Raw genomic sequence first — 12,150 nt, 5'->3', positions numbered from 1 at the left:
CAAGCAAAAGTTTTTTGTTGTACTGAAGCGTCTCTTGCAAGGGGGAACTCTATTTGCCACAAATAAGATGGGCCAGTGCCTTGGCTTGGTTTAGCTTTTTATTTTCTAGTCACCAGTGTGAGAGGGTGTGTGTGTGCAGGGTAGTTTGTGTTCCAAGCACAAAATGAAAGATTGACCCAGAGCTGCTCCTCAAATGCTCAGTAACTGCAAGATTCCAGCAGACATTAATAACCATTCAACTGCAGCATAAAGTCCTCAGAGTCTGTAAGGTGAACAAGAATGTTTTAAATGTGTCCTGTTCAGTGGGCAAGAATCAGGTAAGATACTCCTCCCTCCCCCTTCTTTATCCCTTTCGTATATCACCTCACTGTTGCTGAGTTGGTTTCCCTAACCCATTTGCACTATGAAAGTGGCATGATCAATTCTACCTTGCTTGGGGGCGAGGGGTGTAAGAGCCTCTGATTTCTTAGTACTGTACACTAGTTTCTTATCCCAGCTGGGCCTGTTCCTGCACACAATGTGAACAGCAATGGCAAAGAGTCCGGGGGAGCACTGTTCTGTACAACTTTATTTCAAGCTCTCGCTATCGATGTTACAGCAGTTCCTGGGCGCTCTTTACATCACACTAATGTAGTCAGCAAAGGCCTGCGAAGAGTCCCAGGTGTTGCTGACCACGTTGCACACGGCTCTGAGCCGCCGAAGCGCCTCTTGAGCTGTTGCAGCATCTTGGTCCAACCAGTTCTGAAAGAGGCGGAGGTGGGTAAACTTGATCTGCCCGCCTCTCTGCAGGATGTGGCTCTCCAGCTTCTTCGCAAACTCCAGGAGCCCGTCCGGCTTGATGCAGTTTGAGCTTTAAGGGGGTAAAACAGAGTAAAATGCAGTTAAGATCTTAGGTGCCTACAAGTTAAGGTTCATTTGAGGGGGAAGTGTGCTTATTCTCAAGCATCACCGTAATGATGGTAGGCAGTAGATACCAAACAGCTTGATTGTATCAGATGGAGACAGGTCATGCGTAAGAGCTGGTTATATTCTGCCTCTATAAAGGGCTGAGCTGTTCCATCCATTCTCCCACCAGTTGGCAAGCAACTGAACAAGCATTGGTGCTTTTGTTATTAAACTCATTCCTAGCCATTTAAAACTGGGGCTTAGATGCTCCACAATGAAAGAAGTTTGTATTTCTTTTTCTTCCCTTACGGTGTATGCAGGGATACCTACCTTTGAGAATGCTCAAATCCTGGGTAGTGGCAGCAAGGTGTTCCCTAAAACATACTCTTAGTTGAAGTGGTATCCGCTCAGCTAGTGAACAGAACTCTGCTCAGGATTTACCCTGCTGCCTGGAGCACTGAAGTTTAAGAAGGGACGTGACTGGAGTACTATGGTGAGGCAGCAGCATACCTGACGTCCAACTGGCAGATGGAAGAGGATGAATCTTCAGAGAAAATGTCAGCCAAGGCAACCAACCTGTGATTCCCTAATGATGGGAAAACACAAATGACATGTGAAGCTGCAACCAAACAAAGTGTCAAAGGACGGAGGGAGGCGCAGCACCAAGGGACTCAAGCAGCTTCAGTGCTGGCCCATTACTACTAGAAAGTGGGCTGCCACCAACCACCACCGAACAGCAAAGCGTGAAAGTCGCTATGAATGTTGGGCTCATTCAGACTAGGGGGGGCCTAGCAGTGAGAGGTTTGATGGGTCCATTACAAGTCCACTGAGCCGTTCAATTCCTCATCCTCACTACATCTTTAACTATTAAAAGGGGTAGCCGTGTTAGTCTGGATCTGTACAAGCAGCAAGGAGTCCTGTGGCACCTTCTAGACTAACAGACGTATTGGAGTATGAGCTTTCGTGGGTGAATACCCACTTCTTCGGATGCAGGTAGTGGAAATTTCCGAAGAAGTGAGTATTCACCCACGAAACCTCATGCTCCAATACGTCTGTTAGTCTATAAGGTGCCACAGGACTCTTTGCTGCTTTTACACCTTTAACTGTTACCTGAACATTACTAAAGCAACAAGGTTGTGTAGGAAATCATTAAAGAAACCTGTAACTTTAGAAAGATCGAAGTTGCATTGAGTAAGCCGATGCAGTCGGTTTCAGAGGCACAGTGTCTGCATAGTACTCCTGGCTAGAGCGAGTGCTATCTGCTTTATTTCTAGCTATTCTAGAATCAGGCCATTAATCTTCCACATCTGGAATCCCATCTCCGGCAGTGGCCAAAATCTAGTGCTTCAGAGAAAGAGGGGGAAACCTGGATAATTGTACAATGCAGGACATGGCTGGAATGCCCTATCTACCTCCATGAAAAAATATTCATTCCACAAATACCATTGTTTAAGACTTGCTGTGTTTAACTCAGTGGTAGAAGTTGGTCCGCAATGGCTCTGACTACTATCCTGATAGTTAGCTGTCAGGGGATGCCCACATAGTTGCATTGACGTTACATACCAAGTCTGTTTCCAGGCAATTTGAGGCTCTTCAGAGTTGAATTTCTCTTCACTATTTGGATTATGTCGGATAGAAACTCAGTGGTGCAGCTTTCAAACAGCCGACAAAAGGAAAATGTAATTTCTACCAAAAAAATACACACAGTGATAGATGCATCTTTGGCCTCTCTCACCATAGTCAGTAAATTATTTAATTACATATTGCAGATCGCTTTGGGGGCCTGTTTAAGGTGCAAGAACTGAAACCACCATTACTAGGTACCTAGTTACAACATGCTTAAAATGAATAGTGTAGGCAGGACCCTTAATGGTGTTCTGTTACCTGGAGAAAACCCTGATCATATGTGACCTGATTATAAGGTTATAGCACCATGCATGTTACAGTCTTGGCTGTTAGACATAACTCAGTTGTTTTGTACTGCAGACTGGCTTCAGAGCTTTACCGCTCCTTAGCCACAACCCAGGTGCGTTCTCATTCCCCCCAATTCACACATCTCCTTCCCACTCCTGAGAGAATGAAACTGTTGGACAAATCCTGTACTCCCTGGGATCACACATTGACTCCAACCTCAGCCCCACCAGCAGTCTGTGGTGCTGTACCTTGAAGGACAGGGTCCTGCAGCAGGAGGAGAACTTCCTTCTGGTAGTCAGCAAGGTTCACATCATGGAAGCTCAGTCTCTTCAGGCCTGGATTACACTCTGCAAGACAGACAAAACCTTACTGGTGAGGTATCATGTGCCTGTGTGTCAAAAGAGACTGGCTACCTGCTAATGAAATCCCAACAACTCAGCTGGTTGTCCTGGATAAGTAACAGCTCACCATTCACAGTACTTAAACTTACAAATTTAGGGCCAAATTCTACCTTCAGATTTATGTGATACAGTAACTCTCCACGGTAATTTTCACTAAAACAAAAATGGGAAGAAAATCCCTACTGCCTTTTCCATTTTTCTGTATCTGTGTATTGCGCCAGGTGTGTGCATTATAGAAACAAAAAAGTAACATTTTCAAAAGCCCTTAGGTGCCTAATTCACTTTTGAAAATGGGACTTGAGTATGTTAGGCACTTCTGAAAATGTTACCTAGCGCTTACAGTCCAAAGCAACAGAAAAGCAAATGGTTAGGGGCTGCTCCACCCTAGAAAGGCTTTGCTGAGACAGCTATGCTGGTGGAGACCCCTACTGGAGATACAACTTATACCGATAAGGAGATCTATAAGATAAACCACCTGCCTGAACAGTTTTGCAGGCATAGCTGTGTCTACACGGGGTTTTGACCAGCGTTGCTATTTCAGTCAGGGGTGTAGAATTTTTCCACACACCTGAGTGAGACAGCTATGCCCACAAAACTTTGTAGTGTACACCTGTCCCCCTAGACAATACAGGTGGGAGAGGAACAGGGAGGCCCCTAGACAAGCTGCTCACAGGAGACCAAGATATGTTTTGTCCAAGAAGCTCACTACGCCGTTTTATTGTGTTACCTTTGAGTGCCTGCAGAAGGAGCCCAAACTCCAGGGGACAGGAAATGGTAGCACTGTCCAGGGACAATTGCTGGAGAGACCTTGAGGCTTTCAACACAGGCAAAAGGAGACTGGTCTGCAGAGGTTCTCTGGGGAATCGGATCTCTAACTGTTCCAGGCAGCTCTCTAAAGGGAGGAGGGAAAAGAGGTTTGTCTGCAAACACTTTCTCTCAAAAATGTTTGATAAATGCATTTGGTTCCCAGAGGAACTAAGTTATCCATGTAATTACTTGTCATTTTAGATTTGTAGAATGTACCCATCACCAGTGTCTGGGTGCATGGATCAGTAATGAATATACAGACTTTGGGTAAAATTTTCCTATGTGACTTAGGCGCCTCAGTCTTATTAATTTTCAGTAGGACTTATGCTCCTAAACACTTAAGTCACATTTGAAAATTTTACCCCCTTATCCACAAATAGCTGAATCAGACTTTCATTCCAGGACACAGTTCTTCACAGATCTCATTCAAAGCCAAAAGCCTGCAGCTTGGTCTACACTTAAAAGTTATACCAGCATAGCTGTGTTGACAGGAGTGTGAAAAAACCACACCCTCGACTGACAGCTACACTGACCAAACCCCCAGCATAGAGGCAGCTGTGTTGATGGAAGAGTGCTTAGCTAACATCATTCAGGGAGGTGAAATTCCTACATTGACAGAACAAGAACTTCTGTCAGCAAAGGCTGTGTCTACACTAGGGGACTAGGGCAGCAGAGGCTGTATCGTGTAGACATAACGGGCCTTTTGCCATGCCCTGAAGACCAACAAATCTGTTGAAAGAAGGGAGGCAGTGGGTCCCTGCCCTGCTACGGCACTCAGACATGGAAATCCCGGGGCTTAGCAATAGCCTTGCATTTGATCTCAGCTATCATGATGGTGAACAGGTTTTTGTTTTTTTTCTGACTGACATCAGCCAACCTCTCTCTATAAGGCCTTATATAGCCTAGTCAATCGCATGAATTGCACACACAAGTGAACAGGAAGCCAGCACAGCAGATCTGGACCACACAGGTAAGCAAGCCAACAGCCACTTTCTGCACTGACTACAGGTTCTGCCTGGCCTTGTTAGGGCTGACATTGTGTTTGGTATTTTATGTGACAATTAAAGGCGTTCTGTCCAGGAGCCCTCAAAAGTTGTGCCATGTCAGAGCATACAACAGACTGGAGGTCACAATCAATCTGGCGGTAGAAAATTGTGGCAAGGTCTGACTCACAAAGGAATGGTCAAGATCACCTAGCTAAGTGCAAACTGGACCAGGACTTAAGCATAGAATCATAAAATATCAGGGTTGGAAGGGACCTGAGGAGGTCATGTAGTCCAACCCCCTGCTCAAAGCAGGACCAATCCCCAGAAAGATTTTTGCCCCAGATAGTTAAATGGCCCCCTCAAGGATTGAATTCTTACCGTGTGCAAAGGAGGTTGAACTTATTGCTTTAAACAAACAGTAAGATCTCATTTACTAGTCAACATCTACAATCTACCTGGAATTTCTGCCTCCGAGCTCGAATGCCTTTCTGGCCTGTTCCCCTCCAGCTGGTTTTTGAGATCAAAGCTGACCGAGAGTGTGTGAAGGCGGGGGAAGGCAGTCAGGATGGACCGAACAAGCTCCACTGAGGGGATGTGTGCGAACACGTCACTCACACGCACCACGTGGAGGCTACAGTCTCTGCGGTGAGAGAGGGCCCGGAGCCCAGACAGGATGCGGAAGATATTAGCGCCCAGGCCTGAAACCAACATTTCAATAGCAAGCAAGATGGGTGTTACACACATAGAGAGAGCAAATAATTCAGCAAGGCTGGAACAAAGACACAGCCTATATCATCTACACCTTTCTAACAGATCCCAGCGTTGGACTGTGGACCGGTCTCCTCAGGGAAGAGGTAGAAGCCATCACTTTAGTAATTTAAAACTGGACAATGCACTAGACAAATTTCAGGGAACAATCCTGCACTTCAGGGATGGATTAGATGGCCTCTGATTAGTAAAATATGTGATTAACTCTAGGCAATATCTTAAGAACTCCAGCGTCTTTCATACATATTGACAACGTTAGATATAAAAGACTGACTAGGTCGCTTTGTCCATTTCCACTAGCCAGAGCAGAACTCTTAGCAGCAGAGCTGTATCCAGCCCAGTGCAATGTTCTGAGTGATGGGGTTCCGACAATTCCTTTCGGGAACTATTCTATAATCTAAGGCTCTTATCCTGTAACCTGCCCCCACACGGAACTCCACTGATTTCTGTAGAGCTCAGCGTGGGTGCAGGAATCTGCCTGCATGCAAAAGTCTGGAGGATCAGGGTCTATCAGACTTCACCATTAGGAAGTGATCCTTTTGCTCTGTCTCACCCCCACTACTCTTGGTTAGATTCATTTGTCCCTTTAATCTGATGGGTTTACATCCCAGTTCCTTCTCCAAAGTAAAGTTACAGGAACAAAAAAATGTTACGGGATGTTTTTACTCTGCGGTGAAGAATCCCCTCTGGACCCCATTAAAATATTAAACTCTTAGGCACCACTATATTATCCATCATTAATACTAAGGGCCAGCCAAGAATAGAGCCCCATTGTGCTGTACACAGTAGAAGGTCTCTGTCCATTCCTTCCTTTCCCTTCTCTCACAGCTTGTATCATCTTCATTATTCTCTACTTGCATCTTGGCACCTTTTCCTCTAACACAGACACACCCCTCAGATTTTAAGCCCGGTTGCTGCTGACCAGCTTTCCCTTGCTTTTTTCCCTACTTAAAGAAAGCCTGGCATGGTTTGAAGCGTCCTTGCTACCTATATTTTCAGGGTGAGTTGAAGAGTGCCCAATAATGTCTGTTCCACCCAACCAAAATTTCAGTGCAGATCTTAGCAGTTTTTAGAATTTGGCTACAGTCAGAAACCAGATTGTCAAACACACCTGAAATTAAAAGCTCTGTTATTACTACTAACCATTGTAAGACAGAACCAGCTTCTCTAAAGATACCCAAGAGCTCAGCAGGTTCCCCAAAGCCCGGCAGGTGTCCCCAGTCAGAGGGATGGAGAACAATTCCAGCGTGGAGACACTTCGGAAGCGGCAAGCCGCTTTCAGAGGAAGGATTCCGACAGAGCCTCCTTCCGTACAGCCCACGCCCTCAAAGCTAGGAGTGTCTGCTGGGGAAGAGGCCCAGCCATCAACGCTTTCCCCCTCCTGGGCATTGCTTTCATAGAGCGACTCTGTCGTCTCCTCCTCCTCCCTAGCAACGGCGAAGACAAAATCGTAAAGATCTTCCGGCTCTGCATGAGCTCTGCGGTTTCTCCTGGGGCTGCGTCGCTTCCTCCCCACTGCAGTCTTAAGCCGTCTACAGGGCTTTCGGAAAGCGGGGCCAACAGAAGACCTTTTTGGTAGAGAAGGAGAAGACTCTCCTTTAATGTTGTAATATTCAGGGGGCACCGTGCAGCTTACATCTTGACATGCTAGGTTTTGCAAAGGGTGGCTCCTTAATCCACAGAGCATTGGAGTTTTAACAGTGCCACTACTGCTCCTGGACAGTTCTATAGACGCTTGAGAATCTGCATCAGCTTCTTGAAGCACTTTGGCTGAAGCAGTTTGGACCTTCTTGCTTCTTGACTCACTATCACCCCACTGGCCAGTCTCTGATTGCTCAGTAGACCCGCAGCACAGCTGATTTGACCCTAGCAGGGCACCATCCTCTTGAGTTAGCAGGCTTTGGGCATCAGACTCCTCTCTGCAAAGACTGCAAGGGCTGCCCTGGTGCATAAGTGTCTTACCTGGGTGCCAAAACCCAGCACTCATACTCAGAATGAGGACTAAAAGTACTTTGTCAGGAACTGGCCAGGAACACATGGACACCTGGCTGACAGCTCCATGGTGGATCAGATGATGAAGCAGCAAACTTAGTGAATGTCTAATGGACAGATCAGAGGTCAGCAGATGGAACTTCAAGGTTCTCAATGAGCCAGCTAGGTTTTCTAGCACTCTTTGGTTGGGTTCAGCAGTGAGCTCTGCTACCCCCTGCAGCATGTTACAGATGGTGAGCTGCGTAACATGCCGTGAGCTGTGGAGTAGGGGTGAAAAACGATGGTCGCTCAGGCGCTGATCTGAAGAAACATCCAAAACTCCATGCAGGACATTTGAGAAGAAAGTTTCAAGGAACTTCTTCCTCCAACTTGTTATGTTCTGTAATAAAATCCCAGAATTAATGGATTTTATCCTCATTTAAACAAGAACACACTGGGAAAGAGAGACAGAGGGTCGTGTGGCACCTTTAAGACTAACAGAAGTATTGGGAGCATAAGCTTTCGTGGGTAAGAACTTCACTTCTTCAGATGCAAGTGAGGTTCTTACCCACGAAAGCTTATGCTCCCAATACTTCTGTTAGTCTGAAAGGTGCCACAGGACCCTCTGTTGCTTTTTACAGATTCAGACTAACACGGCTACCCCTCTGATACTTGGGAAAGAGAGAGTGGACTTTCACCCTAGGATGCTAATTTAGATTCTATCCAGGTCAACAGTGACCATAAGCTGTTATCATCTGACAAGTGTTTAGTGGCTTCAGTCAGTATCACAGAAACGACCACTTCCACTAGTTTCCCAGTGGTCATCAGTCTCTAGAGGTCAAGGATGTGCCATGGAGACTGAAATACCCTCTCATCCCAACAGGCAGTCCCTTCAGGAAAGTTTGGGGGGATATTGGTGGTAAACAAGCTTATACTGCCACAGCCTGTGCCACATGGATTCCATGTTGCAAGGCAGCATTTGACACCAGCTAAGGTTCTGATCCTGAAAAGTACTGTAGTCCGCCAACTAGCATTGAAGGTCTTAATTAAAATCAGTGGGAGGGCTCAGGGTATCAAAATCAGGCTTACCGACACATTGTACTCCCTAATCATTCAGGGTTCTAATTCAACAGCTTATTCCCCATGCGTCTTTACTCCAGCATCTGCATAGCAGAGGCTTTACAACTGGGGCATCTGGGGGTAGCACCCACACAGCTATAACAGAAATGGGGGCAAGAATTTAAAGGCCAGAGGGACCTTTATGATCGTCTAGTCTGACCACCTATATAACGCAAGACACAGAATTGCACCAAGTGGCTCCTGCATCAAAAGCCCATTATTTCTAGCTGAGCTAGAACATCTCTTTAGACAGACATCCAATACAGATTTATAGACAAAATGATGGAGACTTCACCCTATCCCTTAATAAACTGGTTCCAATGGAGAGTTACAATCACTGGTAAAAAAAAATTGCATCTTATTTCTACTCTGAATTCGTTCAGCGTCCAGCTGTTTGATCTTGCTACGCCTTTGTCTGCTGGATTAAAGAGCACTCTACTATCAGAAATCTTCTCTCCAAGCAGGTACTTATAGACCAGGATCAAATCACCTCTTAACCCTCTCTTTGTTAAACTAAACAGATAGATTGAGAGAATAAAGAGGCTCAAAGGGAAGTTTTCCAGACCTCACATCATTCTTGTAGTTCTTTTCTGATCACTTTCCAATTTGTCAACAACCTTTTTAAAGTATGGATATCACAACTGGACACAGTAACACCATATACAACCCCTCTCTATTTCTACTCAACATTCCCCTACTTATATATCCAAGGATTACATTTGTTCCATTAGCCACCCCGTTACACTGTGAGCACATGTTTAGTTGGCTATCCACCATGGCCCCCAAGTCCCTTACTGAATTATGCTTTCCAAAATACAGACCCTCATCCTATAAGAATGACCTACATTCTTGGTTCTTAAATGTAAGACCTTCCTAGAGTATAATAAAATCAGAATAAAATAAAATTTATTTTCATCCCAATTCCATGCACCTTTTTTGTGAGGCCCAAAATGTACAGCACACATGCACACTCTCCAGTAGTGGGCTTCATCCTGATATATTAAGCCCACAAAGTGCTATAGCATCCTTCTGGATGAAAAGTTCTCTATAAGTACAAGATAAGGTGTTTTATGGAAAGTTTTGAATACCAGGGTGACATCCTAATCCCTGATCCTGTAAATATTTACACATGTTTAACTTTAGACCCTTCAGTAATCTCACTCAAATCAATGGAATTATTCACATGCTCAAAGTGAAAAATATGGATAAGTGTTTGCAAAATTGAGGTGTAAACTTTGTGTCCTTTCTAAATTGGTCCATCAGCAGCTTTCCAACTCACCTCTGACTTGGGTGGTCTGATTTTCATCACATCGTTCCAGAGTTTGTGCCATATGGGCTGTGTTGAGAGTCCTGAAAAAACAAACAATTTTACACCGAATCCTCTATCTCAAAAGGTTTACTCAATTTTCCCTTCTCGGGTTTCACAATGATGTTAATTTAAAACAAATAAGATTAGAAACATGAGTCATCAAATACTATTTTTGGAAAACATTTAGGGCACTAGATCGATACTGATTTAAAAGAAATGACACATTGTATGTTTGCTAAAGAGGCACTATGAGGTTAAAATAATATTTTAAAAGACATTTTGTACAAAAATCATCTTTTCCCCAGTTACCTATTACATATCAGATTGTTATTCTTTTAGTTTTGGTAATCTAATTAATTGTTATAAATTAATTAAAACTTTTCTGTACTAATCCTGCCTATGTACTTTTAGTATTCCTCATTTTGGACACTAAATAATAATTTTCACTGTTGAATACTTACATAGAAGCAAAAAGCTGCAATGTTTGGATTGCAAATATTGCAGGCAGTGTTATTATTTACAAAACTATTTCCAGTGGAATTTAAACAATCAAATATACTAAGTATTTCTTGTCTTAGGAACTGAAAATGTCATTTTTTAGAAAGCCAAAGTTTGGGATGAAATTTGACTTGATGGTGTCTTTTAAAAACTATACATTAGGGATTTTCACTGAATTCTCATCTATTTAAACAGACTGGATGTATCAGATACCATCAGCCCCTTTTAATATTATTATTAATCTCATTGTTATTCATCAGCCATGGTCAGCAGTCACTGAAAATCATTATCTTTAATACTGTTCAGTGCTCTATAAGAAATGTATTTGACATTCTAAATCCAGTTCCATTTAGGGAAAGCGTCCACACCAAAACACTTCTTGTAGCAGATAGTAATTGCTATTCCTTGTTGACAGTTTCAGCAGAGAGGCCAAGAACCAAATGGTCAGTGGAGACCAAACAACCCTTCAACTTTAGAGAAGAAATTTCTATGAATAAAACTGACCTTTTTTCACAGCAGTTTCCTCAATCCTTTCCAGGTAATAGATATTAAGTAAAGGCAGGATGCCTTGGAGTATCTGTCCAGGGAGTGCTTTGGGATGGGGGAAGAGAACAGATGCAGAATGCTTTATAAGTCTGAGAGGTGGAAAAGGTTTTCAAAGACAACAAAAAAAAAATGGAGACTGAAGTTCCCAATACGGTAACACTCTGGTGCATGGATTATGTTCACATAAATATGCATTTTGGCACTTGCACTTAAAGCAGAGACAAGAACCCATCACCATTGCACCCATGCACAAGTTGGTCCAGTCAGGTTCCACAGGGATGCCTTATAGGCATCAAACCTTCCTCACAAAGACCCTGGGCATGGGGCTGTCCTGGTAACTCTGGGGCACTCGGCGCTCAATGTGCTCCTATCACAGATGTCGCATACCTAATTCAGGTCCCACCACACACGCTGCATTGGAACAGGCCTGGGACCCCCACCTCTCCCCGAAACACTTGTGTCATCCCCCTAAGTTGGGACCCGCCCCCAACACACACACACACACACACACACACACTAGGACAGGGCTAAGACCCCCCACCCCCATCCCCCAGGACTCAGACTCCCCAGACTGCATTAGGACAGACGTGAAACACCCCCATTGCACTGGGACAGGCCTAGGACTCCGACCCCCCCCCCCCCGGCGCAGGCCTGAGCGCCCCGCCCCCGGGGACAGGCCTGGGACCCCCGCGCCCCCCTTACCCCAAACCTCTCTCTCCAGGGTCCCCATGGCGGAGCTCACCACCACCCCACTCAGCTCGAAGAGGCTGGGGGGGCTCCCAGCAGCGGCCCCTCCCTCCGCCCGGGCCTCCATGGCCGCCCCCGCCGCCCTCACTCCGACGAGCACCCTAGGGGCGGGCCCGCCGCACAGAGAAAAACAGCTCCGGGCGGCGCCGCCATCTTGGGAGGGTCATGAGGGCCTGGCTTCCGCTTCCGGGTGAGAGGG

General features: G+C 45.2%; 1 protein-coding gene across 1 annotated transcript; it reads right to left on the bottom strand.

Annotated features, from left to right (window-relative positions):
- Positions 1-550: 550 nt before the first annotated feature.
- Positions 551-12,121, bottom strand: LRRC41 (leucine rich repeat containing 41). The gene is made up of 10 exons (XM_054036399.1): positions 11,907-12,121; positions 11,163-11,249; positions 10,131-10,201; positions 6,905-8,132; positions 5,449-5,691; positions 3,928-4,092; positions 3,048-3,146; positions 2,449-2,571; positions 1,396-1,471; positions 551-850 (listed from the first exon to the last, which is right to left on the bottom strand). Exons 1-10 carry the CDS (start codon positions 12,016-12,018, stop codon positions 616-618), a joined length of 2,439 nt encoding a protein of 812 aa, XP_053892374.1. The 5' UTR covers positions 12,019-12,121; the 3' UTR covers positions 551-615.
- Between the last annotated feature and the right edge of the window lie 29 nt (positions 12,122-12,150).

Source organism: Malaclemys terrapin, chromosome 8 (assembly GCF_027887155.1).
Source record: "Malaclemys terrapin pileata isolate rMalTer1 chromosome 8, rMalTer1.hap1, whole genome shotgun sequence".
In the NCBI taxonomy this organism is placed as follows: Eukaryota; Metazoa; Chordata; order Testudines; family Emydidae; genus Malaclemys; species Malaclemys terrapin.
Note: the sequence above shows the minus strand (reverse complement) of the source record. Positions and strands in the feature narration are given on the sequence as shown.